This window comes from Lipotes vexillifer, unplaced genomic scaffold (genome assembly GCF_000442215.2).
Source record: "Lipotes vexillifer unplaced genomic scaffold, Lipotes_vexillifer_v1.1 scaffold21, whole genome shotgun sequence".
NCBI lineage: Eukaryota > Metazoa > Chordata > Mammalia > Artiodactyla > Lipotidae > Lipotes > Lipotes vexillifer.
This window is the reverse complement of record NW_006774065.1, coordinates 3490516-3508865: the sequence shown is the minus strand read 5'-3', so window position 1 is coordinate 3508865 and position 18350 is coordinate 3490516. Positions and strand designations below refer to the sequence as shown.

At 42.4% G+C, this 18350-nt stretch overlaps 1 protein-coding gene across 1 annotated transcript in view; it reads left to right on the top strand.

The window, feature by feature from the left end:
• The window catches only part of P2RX7 (purinergic receptor P2X 7), a 53173-nt gene that overhangs the window by 9093 nt on the left and 25730 nt on the right, over positions 1–18350 (top strand). The window contains exons 2-4 of the mRNA XM_007448719.1: positions 11653–11821; positions 12940–13008; positions 17299–17371. Of these exons, the coding sequence (XP_007448781.1) occupies positions 11653–11821; positions 12940–13008; positions 17299–17371 (311 nt within the window). The remainder of the gene's footprint in view (positions 1–11652; positions 11822–12939; positions 13009–17298; positions 17372–18350) is intronic.

The following is an 18350-nucleotide window of genomic DNA, read 5'->3' as shown; positions in this document are numbered from 1 at the left end:
ATATATATATATATATATATATATATATATATACATATATATGTAAATATATATATATGTATATATATGTATATATATATATATATATATACACTTAGAAGAGTGCTTGGCATGTAGTAAAAGCTATATCAAGATTATCAAAAATGTTTATAAGTGGGAAAAATGAACAAAAGTTCCATTTAAATATCCATCAGTAAGAGACCAGCTGGCAAATTTTCACAATTCACTTCTTAGGCTGAACCGTATGAAATTGCCAATATTCTACTGTTTTGTTCTACAAAATGGGCAATTTCATATGTTCCAACCCGAATACTAGAATACTCCGTAACTATTCAAAGTGGTTACATATCATAGATCTATCTTTATCATACATTTATCAATACTGTTGTGGAAAGAGTTAATAACATATTATTGAGTAAAAACAGCAGGTTATATAATAGCATGTAGAGCATGGCCATGTTTGTGTGTCTAGGTGGGGGCATAAAGAGGCATCTGGAAGATACTCTCAAAGTTTCAACAGTGAAAACCTCTGGGAGGGAGAACGTTGGAACCTTTTCATGCTCTTTGTGCTTTTCTGTGAAACTTCTACTTTTACAACAGCAAAAGGGATTCTCTTAAAAAATGTGGCTTATAAGACCTGAACTCGGGACTCCTACTGCTTGCTGCCTAATTAGGGCATAGGGCATTGGCTTATCACCACCCTCAAGTGGAATATTCTACTTCTCTCACCAAAGTTTTAGACAACACTAGTTTTTTGGGTTTTGTTTTCTAGATGATATAACATAACATTGGTTAATATGGGTTTAGAGTTATTTAAAATTCTGGGCCTCTAAGATAAACGTCTGCCAATCTGGGTGGTCCATGGCCTGTATTTGCATAACTGAGTTTTGGAGCTCAATGCCTATACATGTATCCATTATATTTCCTCTAGCTGGTAAACGTTAACTAATAGGTTAGGACTCACTCTCTGCTCTCCATACAGTAGGATGCGTAGAAAGTATTGTGTTCTGTAGTAGGCGTTTTTTGAATGAGGGGGACATAGTTTGGGAAGTATGAAAAGGAAGGGTTTTCCAGGTATACTAGATGGTGGAGAAGAAATGCAATAGTCAAAGGGTATTAGAAGGGCAGGTGATGTCTTAGCCAAGCTGTGGGTAACAAGAAACTGAACGCTCTCACTAGCTAGCTCAAGGAAAGGCGGGGCAGAGTAGAACAGGCTGAATAATGCCTCCCCGCCCCACACCAAAATCTCCATGTCCTAATCTCTGGAACTTGTGAATATGTCACCTTCTGTGGCAAAAGGAACTTTGAAGATGTGATTAAGTTCAAGGTCTCAAGATGGACAGATTATTCTTGATTATCTGAGTGGCCCCAGTGTGATCACAAGAGTCCTTATAAAGGGGAGGCAAGAGGGTCAAAATCAAAAAAAAGGAGATGTGACAAGAGGAGCTGAGGTTGGAGTGATGCGGCTGCGAGCCCAGGGATGCCAAGGCAGTCTCCAGAAGCTGGAAGAGATGAGAACAGACTCTCTAGTGGAGCTCCAGAAGGGACCAGGCCTGCCATCACCTTGATTTTAGTCCTGTAAGAATGATTTTAGGCATCTGACCCCCAAAACTAAGAGAAAAAAAATTCTGTTATTTTAAGTCACAAAGTTCATGGAGGTTTGTTAAAGCAGCAATGGGAAACGAACACAACCGGCATTTAACTTGCTTGGGGATGCAGGCTCTCCACTTGCTTCTCAGTGCATCTCTGGCTGCCCCTGGCCCTTTCCTGACCTCCGCCTACAGCTGAATGGATCAGGGTTGGACATAATCAGATTCTTGTCTTGGGATTTTAAATATAAGACACAGAGGATGCAGGCTTAACTTCTCCATGAGGCATAGAGGGTCCAGGACCAATGGTTCTCTTGGAGGCCCACGAAAATATCTATTGGCCCCCGGGGTAAGCATCAGTTAACCAGATGGAAGGGTAGCTCCCTTTCAGGTCACATCCTTTCACTCTAGTGTTACCTTTGTTCAGTGAGCTCTGTGAGGGCAAGTCAGGCTTTGCTGAAGGGCACTTCCTCCTCGTGGTGCTTTGAGGACTCTCTTACCATGGCATACATACCTGAGTTGCCAGCATACGTCTGTGAAAGTTGTTCTCATTGAAAACTCATGGATTGGGACTCTGAAGAAGCTCTTCATAGTGGGCACCTTGCTCTACATCTGGTGAGTCAGGTGCAGTGTGCCACTGAGGACTCCCTGGGCTGACCTGAGCCTCCATCCTTCCCTCCGCTGCCCCTCTACAGCTCTCCTCTTCAGACAGCCTGGCTTGTGAGGACCCAGGCTTCTATCACATTCATTCTCTTCCACCTTCCCAGACTCTTCAGTTTTCCTCTCCCCCGTCTCTCTACTCATCCTACAAGGCCCGGCTGAAACCCCAGCTGCCCTGTTCGCTCCAGGGACCAGCGGTTTTGCCCTCTTCTGAATGCAGAGAAGAGTAGCTTCTTAGAGCCAAAAGGTCATAGGGATTAGGGAGCCAGGCAGTTATCCCCTCATTCAGGGACTAAATCCTTGGCCCAGAGAGGTGGCATGGCTTGTCTGAGTCACCAAGCAGGTGACGAGAGAGCTGCTGGGACAGTCATTAGAATGTTCTTTCCATAGGGCAGGATACTGCAAACTCTTTCTCTTCCTTTTTTTTTCCTTTGACGCATCTCTGAAGCATTTTAATTCTTTTTGTTTTGTTTTGTTTTGTGTGTGGGGGGGGTTTCTTTTTGCGGTACGCGGGCCTCTCATTGTTGTGGCCTCTCCCGTTGCGGAGCACAGGTTCTGGAAACGCAGGCTCAGCGGCCACGGCTCACAGGCCCAGCGGCTCCGCGGCATGTGGGATCTTCCCAGACCGGGGCACGAACCCGTGTCCCCTGCATCGGCAGGCGGACTCTCAACCACTGCGCCACCAGGGAAGCCCCAATTCTTAAAATGATATGTTCATTATTATATAAAGGCAAGTTTTCTGACTTATGAGAGGGTTGGATTCCATTAAGGCTGATCTATAACATGTTGTGCATTTTGGGATGAATATGAGAGACTGAGCTTCCCAAACGGAGGGCCAAACTGAACCAGTGTTATACTGGGAAGCTGTTGCAGCATCCAGCACAAAAGAACATTGCACATACATGTGCATGTTTTGATGCTAGACTGACATATATTGTTGAGTAAGTATTATTGTATTTGTCTATGGAATTACATCGAATAGCTCTGTCTCATATATGCTGATTGGATCTCAAATCTGGATCTCTGGCCCCAATGTCTTTCATTTAAAAAAAAAAAAATTATTTATTTAGGCTGCGCCAGCTCTTAACTGCAGCACGTGGGATCTTCGTTTCGGCATGTGGGATCTTTAGTTGCGGCATGCGGACTCTTAGTTGTAGCATGCAGACTCTTAGTTGAGGCATGCATGTGGGATCTAGTTCCCGAACCAGGGATCAAACCCAGGCCCCTTGCATTGGGAGTGTGGAGTCTTACCCACTGCACCACCAGGGAAGGCCAACCCAGCGTCTTTTTCTTGATGAATGTTATAGAAATACGAAAATATATCTAGAATAATAAACACTCAGGTAGGACCATCCAACTTAATTACTAACCCAGTTTTTGCTCCCTGAAAACCTAGCCTTTATCCCATTCTCTTTCATCTTCCCTTATAAATATCCCCCTTGAATTTGGTGTTTGTTATTCTATGTTTTTTTGGTTTTTGTTTTTTGTTTTTTTTCTCTGCGGTATGTGGGCTTCTCACTGCTGTGGCCTCTCCCGTTGCAGAGCACAGGCTCCAGACACGCAGGCTCAGCGGCCACGGCTCATGGGCCCAGCCACTCCACGGCATGTGGGATCTTCCCGGACTGGGGCACGAACCCATGTCCCCTGCATCGGCAGGCGGACTCTCAACCACTGCGCCACCAGGGAAGCCCTCTATGTTTGTTTTAATACTTCTACAACGTATGTCTATATCTATAAAAAATATTTTTTCCTTTTTTAATTTAATTTTTTTTATACAGCAGGCTCTTATTAGTCCTCCATTTTATACACATCAGTGTATACATGTCAATCCCAATCTGCCAATTCATCACACCACCCCCCCACACCCCGCTGCTTTCCCCACTTGGTGTCCATACGTTTGTTCTCTACATCTGTGTCTCAATTTCTGCTCTGCAAAATGGTTCATCTGGACCATTTTTCTAGGTTCCACATATATGCGTTAATATATGTTACTTGTTTTTCTCTTTCTGACTTACTTCACTCCGTATGACAGTCTCTAGATGCATCCACGTCTCAACAGATGACTCAATTTTGTTCCTTTTTATGGCTGAGTAATAGTCCATTGTACCACAACTTCTTTATCCATTCATCTGTCGATGGACATTTAGGTTGCTTTCATGACCTGGCTATTGTAAATAGTGCTGCAATGAACATTGGGGTGCATGTGTATTTTTGAATTATGGCTTTCTCTGGGTATATGCCCTGTAGTGGGATTGCTGGGTAATATGGTAATTCTATTTTTAGTTTTTTAAGGAACCTCCATACTGTTCTCCATAGTGGCTGTATCTATTTACATTCCCACCAACAGTGCAAGAGGGTTCCCTTTTCTCCACACCCTCTCCAGCATTTGTTGTTTGTAGATTTTCTGATGATGCCCATTCTAACTGGTGTGAGGTGACACCTCATTGTAGTTTTGATTTGCATTTCTCTAATAATGAGTGATGCTGAGCAGCTCTTCATGTGCTTCTTGGCCATCTGTATGTCTTCTTTGGAAAAATGTCTATTTAGGTCTTCTGCCCATTTTTGGATTGGGTTGTTTGTTTTTTTAATGTTGAGCTGCATGAGCTGTTTATATATTTTGGAGATTAATCCTTTCTCCGATGATTCGTTTGCAAATATTTTCTCCCATTCTGAGAGTTGTCTTTTCATCTTGTTTATGGTTTCCTTTGCTGTGCAAAAGCTTTTAAGTTTCATTAGGTCCCATTTGTTTATTTTTGTTTTTATTTCCATTACTCTAGGAGGTGGATCAAAAAAGATCTTGTTGTGATTTATGTCAAAGAGTGTTCTTCTTATGTTTTCCTCTAAGAGTTTTATAGTGTCCAGTCTTACATTTAGGTCTCTAATCCATTTTGAGTTTATTTTTGTGTATGGTGTTAGGGAGTGTTCTAAGTTCATTCTTTTACATATAGCTGTCCAGTTTTCCCAGCACCACTTATTGAAGAGACTGTCTTTTCTCCATTGTATGTCCTTACCTCCTTTGTCATAGTTTAGTTGACCATAGGTGCGTGCGTTTATCTCTGGGCTTTCTATCTCGTTCCATTAATCTATATTCCTGTTTTTGTGCCAGTAGCATATTGTCTTGATTACTGTAGCTTTGTAGTATAGTCTGAAGTCAGGGAGTCTGATTCCTCCAGCACTGCTTCTTTCCCTCAGACTGCTTTGGCTATTCGGGGTCTTTTGTGTCTCCATACACATTTTAAGATTATTTGTTCTAGTTCTGTAAAAAATGCCATTGGTAATTTGATAGGGATTGCATTGAATCTGTAGATTGCTTTGGGTAGTATAGTCATTTTCACAATATTGATTGTTTCAATCCAAGAACATGGTATATCTCTCCATCTGTTGGTATCATCTTTAATTTCTTTCATCAGTGTCTTATAGTTTTCTGCATACAGGTCTTTTGTCTCCCTAGGTAGGTTTATCCCTAGGTATTTTATTCTTTTTGTTGCAGTGGTAAATGGGAGTGTTTCCTTAATTTCTCTTTCAGATTTTTCATCATTAGTGTATAGGAATGCAAGAGATTTCTGTGCATTAATTTTATATCCTGCAACTTTACCAAATTCATTGATTAGCTCTAGTAGTTTTCTGGTAGCATCTTTAGGATTCTCTGTGTATAGTATCATGTCATCTTCAAACAGTGACAGTTTTACTTCTTCTTTTCCAATTTGTATTCCTTTTATTTCTTTTTCTTCTCTGATTGCCATAGCTAGGACTTCCAAAACTATGTTAAATAATAGTGGTGTGAGTGGACATCCTTGTCTTGTTCCTGATCTTAGAGGAAGTGCTTTCAGTTTTTCACCATTGAGAATGATGTTTGCTGCAGGTTTGTCGTATATGGCCTTTATTATGTTGAAGTAGGTTCCCTCTATGCCCACTTTCTGGAGAGTTTTTATCATAAATGGTGTTGAATTTTGTCAAAAGCTTTTTCTGCATCTATTGAGATGATCATATGGTTTTTATTTTTCAGTTTGTTAATATGGTGTATCACATGGATTGATTTGCGTATATTGAAGAATCCTTGCATCTCTGGGATAAATCCCACTTGATCATGGTGTATGATGCTTTTAATGTGTTGTTGGATTCTATTTGCTAGTATTTTGTTAAGGATTTTTGCATCTATATTCATCAGTGATATTGGTCTGTAATTTTCTCTTTTTGTAGTATCTTTGTCTGGTTTTGTTATCAGGGTGATGGTGGCATCATAGAATGAGTTTGGGAGTTTTCCTTCCTATGCAATTTTTTGGAAGAGTTTGAGAAGGATGGGTGTTATCTCTTCTCTAAATGTTTGACAGAATTCACCTGTGAAGCCATCAGGTCCTGGACATTTGTTTGTTGGAAGATTTTTAATCACAGTTTCAATTTCATTACTTGTGATTGGTCTGTTCATATTTTCTATTTCTTCCTGGTTCAGTCTTGGAAGGTAATACCTTTCTAAGAATTTGTCCATTTCTTCCAGGTTGTCCATTTTATTGGCTTAGAGTTGCTTGTAGTAGTCTCTTAGGATGCTTTGTATTTCTGTGGTGTCTGTTGTAACTTCTCCTTTTTCATTTCTAATTTTATTGATCTGAGTCCTCTCCCTCTTTTTCTTGATGAGTCTGGCTAATGGTTTATCAATTTTGTTTATCTTCTCAAAGAAACAGGTTTTAGTTTTATTGATCTTTGCTATTGTTTTCTTTGTTTCTATTTCATTTATTTGTGCTCTGATCTTTATGATTTCTTTCCTTCTGCTAACTTTGGGTTTTGTTTGTTCTTCTTTCTCTAGTTCCTTTAGGTGTAATGTTAGATTGTTTATTTGAGATTTTCTTGTTTCTTGAGGTAAGCTTGTATAGCTATAAACTTCCCTCTTGGAACTCCTTTTGCTGCCTCCCATAGGTTTTGGATTGTCGTGTTTTCATTGTCATTTGTCTCCAGGTAGTTTTTTATTTCCTCTTTGATTTCTTCAGTGATCTCTTGGTTATTTAGTAACATATGTTTAGCATCCATGTGTTTGTGTTTTTTACGTTTTTTTCCCTGTAATTGATTTCTAATCTCATAGCGTTGTGGTCAGAAAAGATGCTTGGTATGATTTCAATTTTCTTAAATTTACTGAGGCTTGATTTGTGACCCAGGATGTGATCTATCCTGGAGAATGTTCCGTGCGCACTTGAGAAGAAAGTGTAATCTGCTGCTTTTGGATGGAATGTCCTATAAATATTAATTAAGTCTATCTGGCCTGTTGTGTCATTTAAAGCTTGTGTTTCCTTATTAATTTTCTGCTTGGATGATCTGTCCATTGGTGTAAGTGAGGTGTTAAAGTCCCCCACTATTACTGTGTTACTGTCGATTTCCTCTTTTATAGCCGTTAGCAGTTGCCTTATATATTGAGGTGCTCCTATGTTGGGTGCATATATATTTATAATTGTCATTTCTTCTTCTTGGATTGATCCCTTGATCATTATATAGTGTCTTTCCTTGTCTCTTGCAACATTCTTTATTTGAAAGTCTATTTCATCTGATAGGAGCATTGCTACTCCAGCTTTCTTTTGATTTGCATTTGCATGGAATATCTTTTTCCATCCCCTCACTTTCAGTCTGTATGTGTCCCTAGGTCTGAAGTGGGTCTCTTGTAGACAGCATATATATGGGTCTTGTTTTTGTATCCATTCAGCAAGCCTGTGTCTTTTGGTTGGAGCATTTAATCCATTCACGTTTAAGGTAGTTAGTGATATGTATGTTCTTTTTTTTTAATAAATTTATTTATTTATTTATGGCTATGTTGGGTCTTCATTGCTGAGCGCAGGCCTTCTCTAGTTGTGGCACGTGGGCTCAGTAGTTGTGGCTTGCGGGCTCCAGAGCTCAGGCTCAGCAGTTGTGGTGCACGGGCTCAGTTGCTCCGCGGCATGTGGGATCCTCCCGGGCCAGGGATCAAACCCGTGTCCCCTGCATTGGCAGGCACACTCTTAACCACTGCACCACCAGGGAAACCCCAATATGTATGTTCTTATTACCATATTCTTAATTGTTTTGGTTTGTTTTTGTAGGTCCTTTTCTTCTCTTGTGTTTTCCACTTAGAGAAGTTCCTTTAGCATTTGTTGTAGAGCTGGTTTGGTGGTGCTGAATTCTCTTAGCTTTTGCTGGTCTGTAAAGATTTTGATGTCTCCATCAAATCTGAATGAGACCCTTGCTGGGCAGAGTAATCTTGGTTGTAGGTTCTTCCCTTTCATCACTTTAAGTATATCATGCCACTCCCTTCTGGCTTGTAGAGTTTCTGCTGAGAAATCAGCTGTTAACTTTATGGGAGTTCCCTTGTATGTTATTTGTTGTTTTTCCCTTGCTGCTATCAATAATTTTTCTTTGTCTTTAATTTTTGCCAGTTTGATTACTGTGTGTGTCGGCGTGTTTCTCCTTGGGTTTATCCTGTATGGGACTCTCTGTGCTTCCTGGACTTGGGTGGCTATTTCCTTTCCCATGTTAGGGAAGTTTTCAACTATAATCTCTTCAAATATTTTCTCTGGTCCTTTCTTTCTTCTCTTTCTGCGACCCCTATAATGCAAATGCTGTTGCATTTAATGTTGTCCCAGAGGTCTCTTAGGCTGTCTTCATTTCTTTTCATTCTTTTTTCTTTATTCTGTTCCGCAGCAGTGAATTCCACCATTCTGTCTTCCAGGTCACTTCTCTGTTCTTCTGCCTTAGTTATTCTGCTACTGATTCCTTCTAGTGTATTTTTCATTTCAGTTATTGTATTGTTCATCTCTGTTTGTTTGTTCTTTAATTCTTCTAGGTCTTTGTTAAACATTTCTTGCATCTTCTCAAACTTTGCTTCCGTTCTTTTTCCGAGGTCCTGGATCATCTTCACTATCATTATTCTGAATTCTTTTTCTGGAAGGTTGCCTATCTCTACTTCATTTAGTTGTTTTTCTGGGGTTTTATCTTGTTTCTTCATCTGTTACATAGCCCTCTGCCTTTTCATCTTGTCTATCTTTCTGTGAATGGTTTTTGTTCCACAGGCTGCAGGATTGTAGTTCTTGCTTCTGCTGTCTGCCCTCTGATGGATGAGGCTATCTATCTAAGAGGCTTGTGGAAGTTTCCTGTTTTCCTTTTTTAATTGAGGTGAAATTCATAGAACATAAAAATTAATGATTTTAAAGTGAAGAAGTCAGTGGCATTTAGTGCCTTCACAATGCTGTGCAACCACCACCTCTATCTAGTTCCAAAACATTTTTATCTCCCAAAACGCAAGCTTCATTATGCAGTTACTTCCAATTTACCTCTTCCCCCAGCCCCTGGCAGCCATAAATCCACTCTCTGTCTCAATGGATTTACCAATTCTGGACATTTTATATAAGTGGAATCATACACGAAGTGGCCTTTTGTGTCTGTCTTCTTTCACTTGGCACAATGTTTTTTGAGGTTCATCCACAGTATAGCATGTGCATCCTTTCATTCCTTTTTGTGGGTAGATAATATTCCATTGTTTGGATAGACCACATTTTGTTTATCCATTCATCTTTTAATGAACATTTTGATTGTTTCCACCTTTTGACTATTGTGAATAGTGCTGCTATGAATATGCGTGGACAGGTATTTATTTAAGTATATAATGTTTTTTGAATTTCTTTAAACTTTCTCTCATTCTGTGGCATGCTTTGTTTACTCAATATTATGTTATTTCCATATTGATACAAGCAGCTCTCCATTCATTTTCACTGTTGCAGAACATCCCATTGGATGAATCCAACAATTTATTCACCCATTCAATGTTCAAGGACATTTAGGTTATTTCCAGTTTTCCCTATTACAAATAGTACAGCTTTATACTTTCTTGTATATGACTCCTTGGGCACATGTTTGAGGGTTTCTCTGGGGCATATACCTAAGAGTGGAATTGTTGGGGCGTGGGGAATGCATTTCAAATGTACATTACTTCATATTGCCAAATGTGACCTGTCTTTCGGTGAGTGTCCCAGGGGTCCTCAATCCTGGGAGTGCATTAAAATCAACTTTAGAAAAATATATAGGTACCTGGTTAACTCTCCAGACCTTCTGAATCAGAGTTTCCAGGGATAAGACTGGGGAGCTGCAATTTTGAAAGCTCCCTAAGTAATTATACTGTACAGCCAAGGTTGAGAACAGCTGGGACCAAGCCTTAGCCCACTGTGTCTTGGTTTCCCAATGTCAGCTCATAGAGGGCAGCCATTGGCTTAGACTTCCTAATATCATTCAGATATCAGAGACTGAGCAGAGGGAAGAGACCAAAATAGGTACCTGCCAAATGAATAAACAAAGCATTTAAAATAAACTCTTAAGGGACTTTCCTGGCAGTCCAGTGGTTAAGACTCTATGCTTCTACTGCATGGGGGTGTGGGTTCAATCCCTGGTCAGGGAACTAGGATCCCATGTGCCATGCGGCATGGCCAAAAAAAAAACCCCAAAATAAAAAATAAAATAAACTCAATTATTCAGGGCAATGGGAGACAGGGAAAACAGATAAATGGGGATGGAATCTACCATTTTTAGTTATCAATTCCACTTTCTCCCTCTCTTCCCCCACCATATAATTTAGATTCATATTCTAAAGAAGATATTAATAGCTAATGAATGGATCAAAAGGCAGGAAACCAGAGGCAGAGCCACATGATGCATGTACAAGTACAGTACATGGTTAAGAGGTCTAGCTCTGGGCTATAAGGTAGACCAGTCAAGGACCTCAGTCCTGCCACTGACTACCTGTGTAACCTTGGGCAAGTTCCTTCACCTCTCTGAGCCCATTCCCTCATCTACAAAAGGGTGATGATTACAGTAACTATCTCCTATTGCTGTTGTGAACATTAAAGGAGATGATGCATACAGAGCACATGGCATGTACTAAGTGCTCAATAGAGGGTAGCTGCTATTATCAATATTATTTGTAAATCAGGTGGGTGTTTCTGGAAAACAGGAGACTGACCTGCTGGACACACCCTCAAAAAGATGCTAATGTGTTACTGAGCCCCAAAACAAAGCTGGTGGACCAACCTGGGGTGGACTTTGGTATTTGAGAAGGCAACCTATAAATTAGGGTGTATATTAGGCAATATTAGAGGTTGATATTGGGGCCAATAGTTTCTATGTAGTGAAAGCTCACTATGCTCCAGATATAGCACTATTGAGTTTGCATGCATATCTCGTTCCATCCTCACAACAACCCTATGAGGTAGGTATGACTATTCTTCCCATTTTACAGGTAAGGAAAATGAGTCACAGAGAAGGCAAGTCACTTGCCCGAAGTCACCCAGCAAAGCTAGGATTTTAATGGAGGTGACTTTCGGAACCTGCATCCAAAACCAATAATGCACTGTGCCTCACTTGAGAAAACCATTGATGCTTTTCTGTGTCTGCCACTTAGCTTTGCTTTGTTGAATGACAAGCAGTACCAATGGAAAGAACCTGTCATCAGTTCTGTGCATGCCAAGGTGAAAGGGATGGCAAAGGTGAAAAAGGAGATTATGGAGAACGGACTGAAGAAGGTAGTGTGGAATGTCTTCGACACGCCAGATTACACTGTCCCCTTGCAGGTGAGCACTGATCAGCATCCTCCCAGGACTCGTCCCTGGTCACTGTTCCCAGGACCTCGCACCCCTCCCTGGGACCTAGAGCCTCACTCCAGAAAAACATTGGCCCCATTTAAAAAGCTCTGTGAAAATCCCAACTGAGAAAACCTAAAAATTGCAAAATTGGGTCAGATCCAGCAACTCGAAGGAGATGATTCTTTGCTTTATCAAGTCCTACAGGGTTTCTCGAAATAGCAGTGTGTCCTGGTGCATTGAAAACATGATTTGATTCACTCACACTTGATTTATACACAGTTTTTCAGAAGCAGGGCCATCAAGTCAGCAAACTTTGCCTAGATCCAGAAAGGTAAAGAACTTTCTGCCTAGAGGGGACCAGCCCTTCTATATTGTTTGTGCGACATTTTTTCAACAAAAATGTCTCCAGAAAAACACTCTTGGGTACAGTTTTGCACAAGGGAGAGGAAGGGTGTGGCTCACAGAGAAAGGGCATGAGATTGTCTCAGTTTGCAAGAAGAGAAAATGAAAGTAGAATTCTCAAAAGGGAGAAACTGAAGTGGGGTTGAGAACAAAAAAGAACAGATGGGGGGCGGGAGGGACAAAAGGGCACGTTGGCAGCCCTTGGGAGCTGGAAAGCTTTTTGAAACCATAAAAGCCAAGCTGCTATCCGTTTTTGTCTCTAACAGTGGGTCATTAAAACCTCCAGCTATCTCCCAGGTGGTGGGATGCCCTACTGCCCTTTCATTAAAGTCCTGGATAATCTGAACAGCGTTCTGATGGAGGTGACACCTCCACCTCCACCTCCCCAGGTCTCTTGAATTTCAACTTAATGGGATTTCACTGTGTCCAAAAAATGAAAAGGCTGCTTTTGAGGCTGGAATGGAAAAGCAATGCTCAATCAATTTGAACTGTTCCTCTGCTCTCCCTCGGCTCAGCAGGGCGGCTCATCCAGCTTTGATATTAGGCCTCAGGGCTGTCGAGTTGCTTCCAGACCTTGATTTCTAGACTGAAACTTAGAAGAGTGGAAAGGTTTGCCCCCAGGCACTTGGCCAGCTGGATTACTATGATTAAGTAGTTCTGTTCTCAACGGCTTTACATTTGCCTTCTCTCCTTTTTCTCTGCAGGGGAACTCCTTTTTTGTGATGACAAACTTTCTCAAGATAGAAGGCCAAGAGCAAGGGTTGTGTCCCGAGGTAAGATGTGATGGGTGACAAGAGTTCCTGGAGGAGACACAGGTCAGAGGAAATGGAAACTGACACCAGGCGTGTTTTGGAGCCTGCAAATACTTACTGAGCCTCTGCTTGCTACAAAGCAGGGGTGTAGATCTGGGCTGGGTGGAAAGGGTGAGAAGATGTTGTAGTTCTCCCTCTGTAACCACCAGATCTTGATCTGTCCCCCTGGGTCTCCAGCTCCAGCACTAGGAGCCTGTGCAGCTCAAGGCCCACTTTCTCCATTGCTCACTCCCTGTGCAGCTCATGACAACAGGGATCCTTGGCCTTTGCACAGCACCTCATGTTTCAGTGGAGCCTCACTTCAACTTTAGGGGGGTAACAGCATTCCCAGCCCCATTTTACAGGTCAGCACAAAGATCAGAGAGGTTCAGTGACCTCCCCAATGTCACACAGCTTGCTGGAGGCAGAGCCAAGCTTAGAATCCAGTTGTCCTCATTCACAGCTTCTGCCACGGTCCACTGTGAACTGCCTGCAGACCCAGCCTGGGAATCAAGTTTGATTTTTCATCCCACTATAGAGCCTATAGAGTTTTAGGCTCTATATCAGGTAGGAATGCTCCCATGTCTCTTGCCGTCACCACTACCACCCATGCAGCCTTTCCCAGACTGCATGGGTGGTAGTGGTGACGGCGGGAGACATGGCTAGTGGGTAGTGGTGAAGGCGGGAGTGGGTAGTGGTGACGGTGGGAGACATGGGAGCTTTGTCCTCTCCGTACTCTCCACCTTCCCCTACTTTTTCTGGAGAACCTTCTTCCCTATCAAAACATACTGGTCCTATTCTGTCCCATCCCAGTCCGGCTCTCCGCTCTGTAAAATGATAACTAGCTATTCTGGTAAGTTTGTCTATAGCAAAATTTGTCTAGGCAACACACACCTGCTGTTCCCCTCTCGAGTAACACATCTGCGCTTTACCAGGGACCATCCCAACTGAGGGGCACAAGGCTGTGGCAATATTGAGCGGGTCCCCAGCCTGTGGGGAAGACCAGCCTTGTCTGTGGGTCTTGCTCATCGGCCTACTCTGTTGACAAGGCCTAGATTTCTGAGTGTCTGAGAGATCAGGGTGGATAAGCTCTATCTCATTACAGTCTTTGGCGTCATTTCTACCTAAACTTGGAAACAAGCTAACATTCCCTTGGTGTCTATCTCAATAACGTTCCCCTAAAAGGAGACCTCTCTATGTTTATCTTGCCCCCATCTCCCCTTAAATGTTCCTGCTACTCTAACGAGGTAGCGGGCGTCAGTCCAACTAAACACTCCCTCCCACCTCCCTTCCCGGCAGCATCCAAAATTGTATCCAGTTTGGGGCCAGTTTGCTTCCCTTTTGTCCCATACCCTGGAATTGCTACTTACACTCCACCCCTGTGGTACTTTGCACAGATGCTTTTCTTTTCTTTTCTTTTTTTGGCTTGCTGCAGCTTGTGGGATTTTCATTCCCCAACCAGGGGTTGAACCCGTGCCCTCAGCAGTGAGAGCTCGGAGTCCTAACCACCTGACTGCCAGGGAAGTCCCTCACAGCACTTTTCCAGTTACTGAAACTGGTAAGGAAGAGAGTTAGGGTAGCCCAGAGCCTGGATTTAGGAGCTAGACTGTAAATGGTTTAATACTTGATGTATTAGCTTTGTGACTTTGGGCAGGTAACTTCACCACTCTGTGCCTTGATATGTTCATTTGCAAAATGGGGCTAATTACAAAACCTAGCTCTTAAGATTTTTGAAACAAATGAGCGAATCTCTGTGACAGGCTGGAAACAAGGCATGATACATTGTAAGCACTGGATAAATGCGAGCTGTGATGGTTCAAATGACAAGTTACTCTTTCTCAGACAGGATGTCACTCAGACTGACTGGAACTCAAAGAGCAGCCCAGAGAACACTATGTAACTCTTGGGATTTTAACTTGTGACCCAAGCTGGTTTGGGTTGCTCTAATGGGATATTCGCCTCCTCTCTTTGCATACTGACACCCACCCTAACTCTGATCAAGAGGTGGAAGTCAAGGACAGGGCTTGACTCAGTAAATACGGCTGTACACCAAAATGAAGAGACATTGGTTATAATTATCTGTTGCTGCATAACAAACTACCCTGAACCTGGTGGACTTAAAGCAACAAGCATTTTACGAGCTCTCATAGTTCAGTGGTTGACTGAGCTTAGCTGGGCAGTTCTGCTGATCTTGGGATCTGCATGGGATCTCTCATGGCGCTGCAGTCGGATAGCAGCTGGGGCTAGCACCATTCGGAGGCTCAGCTGGGGTACCGGGATGGCTGGCCTTCTCTTCCTCTCTGGGGACTCTCAAGGCTTCTCCTCCTTTCAGAGTCTCTCCGCATAGTCTTTCTAAACTTCCTCATAGCAGCTCAGGTTCCCCCAAACCAAAAGAAGCTTCCAGGCCTCCCAGGCTCAGTACTAGAGCTGACACAGCATTACTTCCACTGCCTTCTGTTGGTTATTTGGTCAGAGCCAGCCCAGCTTCAAAGGGAAGGGGAAACCCTCTACCTCCCAATGGCAAGAGTGACAAAGAATTTGTGGCCATCGTCAACGCATGTGACAACCACAAAAAGAGATGATTAAAACATCTTTTTAAAAAATATATTTATTTATTATTTATTTGGTTGCACTGGGTCTTAGTTGCGGCTCACCAGCTCCTTAGTTGCGGTATGAGAACTCTTAGTTGCAGCATGCATGTGGGATCTAGTTCCTTGACCAGGGATCAAACCCAGGCCCCCTGCATTGAGAGCGCGGAGTCTTATCCACTGCGCCACCAGGGAAGTCCCACGTCTTTATTTTCTTTTAATTTTGGAATTTCTTTTGGAGAGTAAAATAGAGTCAGTTTATCTTCTTTCCTGAGATTTCTTTCCAGTCAATAATCAAAACAACATAGCTTCCCATGAGCCACAGTAAATGATCATTAGTTCATTCATTCATTCATTCCACATTCATCAAGACCCACTATATGTCAGGCACTCAGACTACAAAGATATGACCCAGGCCTTGTATTCAAACGGTTCATAGTGTAGTTGGGGGTCACAAGGGCAGCAAACCAAGGACAGGCTGGGTAACAGGAAGAAAGCAACTTGGGAAGAAAAGAGAACACGAAAGAGATTGAAAACTACAGGAAACCTTCACTGAGCAAGAGCCATGTGCTAAACCCTTTCTCGTCATAATTCATTTAATTTTCACAACAACCATATAAGACGAATCTGTTCATTCCCCTTTTACAGGTAAGGAAACTGAGGCTCAGAGAGGCAAAGTTACTTGGCTGAGGCCACTCAGCTAGAAAATGGTGCAGCTATTGCCGAACCTGGTTGTACCTGGATCCAAGCCTGGGGACTCCCCTGAAGCTCTGTAAAATTGCAAAGAGGCTATTTTCACAGAGGTTCTGGTTTCCCCAAGACGGGCCGGTAAACCTGGTCCCTGAAAAATGCGAAGCCGAGTATGCATAAACCAAGTCATCTCATTTTTCTTTTCCTCATTCTGTCCTCAGCTCTTATTGAAAGCTGATTGACCTCATTTCCTTAGGCCAGGAGAGAGTGCTGGCTGGAGTCCTTTATTTCCACATTTCCTGTTGAGACTTTGTGCCTGTCTGCTTCACTTGGTTCTGCAGCCACAGGGCTGCTTGAACCAGGGCCCCTGCTCTCTAACACAAGGGCTGTCCCCGAAAGTGGCCCCTGGCATACGCTTCTTAGAATTTCATTAATTTTTATTTTTTATTGAGATATAATTCACATACCATAAAACTCACCATTTTAAAGTGTACAATTTAGTGGCTTTTAGTATATTCACCGAGCTGTGCAGCCATATCACTATCAGTTTCCAGAACATTTTCATTATTCCAAAATGAAACCTCATACCCATTAGCAGTCACTCCCATTCCCGCTTCCCTCAGCCCCTGCGACCACTGATCACCATTTTGTCCATGGATTTGCCTGTTCTGAACATTTCATATACACAGAATCATACAATATGTGGTCTTTCGTATCTGGCTTCTTTCACTTAGCATCCATCATGTTTCAAGTTTCATCTACATTGTAGCATGTACCAGTAACTTCATTCATTCCTATTTGTGGCCAGCCAAATAACATTCCATTGGATGAATGTACTAGATTTTAGTTGTCCATTCATCTACTGGTGGATATTTGGGCTGTTCCGTTTTCTTGGCATTATGTGCAAGTTTTTGTGTGGACATAGACATCTGCCCTTCTGTATCGCAGGGACACACGATGCTTATTCCCCACTACCTTGTCCTTCTCTCTGCAGTACCCCACCCGCAGGACGCTCTGTTCCTCTGACGAGGGTTGTAAACAGGGATGGATGGGCCCAAAGAGCAAAGGTATGTTCTGTTTCTTTTCCTGAGTCCCTGTGGGTGGATGGTCTGGAATCTTGGTGACATTCGAGATGCCCAGATTTTTAGCCTCTGGCTCTCAGCTGCCTTCGTCCACCCTCCCCAGGCCATGGATGAGCCTGTACCTGCCCCATGCCTCGACTCTGAACCCAGAGGACCAGCTGCTGACTATGAATGTGACTCTAACTCCCAGTGAGAACAGCTCCTGAAAACCTCGCAGAATTAGCCCCTTCAGGGTTCTCATTGATAGAAAAACTGAATGGTCCATAGCATCATTCTAAGTGTTTCCTCTTGAATTTCCCCAAAGGTTGAAAAGGATGAATGTGTACCCCCAGGGCACCTGGGGACAATATTAACCTTCAGAATTTCCAAAGCTCTTGTTTTAACTTAAGGCACATAATAAAAAAATTACCATAAAAAAGAAAAAAAAAGAAAAAGTAAAAACCAACATTGTTTATAACACACACGTACACAAAAAAGCATATGAATATTCAATTCCATCCCATAGTACCTATGCATTTGAGTTGGTGGAGAGGGTCATTAATATTATTTACTATTTAACTTCCCCTCAAAAATTTGTTAATGACACTGATACTCCAGGAAGATGTGCCACGCTTACTCCACGGCTCTGTACATCCTGGTACGTGCTGTATGCACCTAGAGGGGACTCAGATGCCTGTTTAGAAGCCAAGTTCTAGTCCATTTATACGAGGCAAAAGAATATACCCTGTTCAGCTCCCCCCTCAGTCATCTTTTCTTGCAAAGAAACCAAAACAATCAAACGGCATCCACGGTCTTTCTGTGTTCTCTTTGATCCTTTTTTGAAAAGCTTACTGTTCTATGTGTTGCTTGCTTGATTTTTCTTATGTAAGTTTGTGGTTTGGATGGGTTTCGTGGAAACTGAAACTGCTTGGGTTGAAAAACATAAATAGTCTCTTGCTTGAGTTGAGTGGAGTTTCCTCCCCCC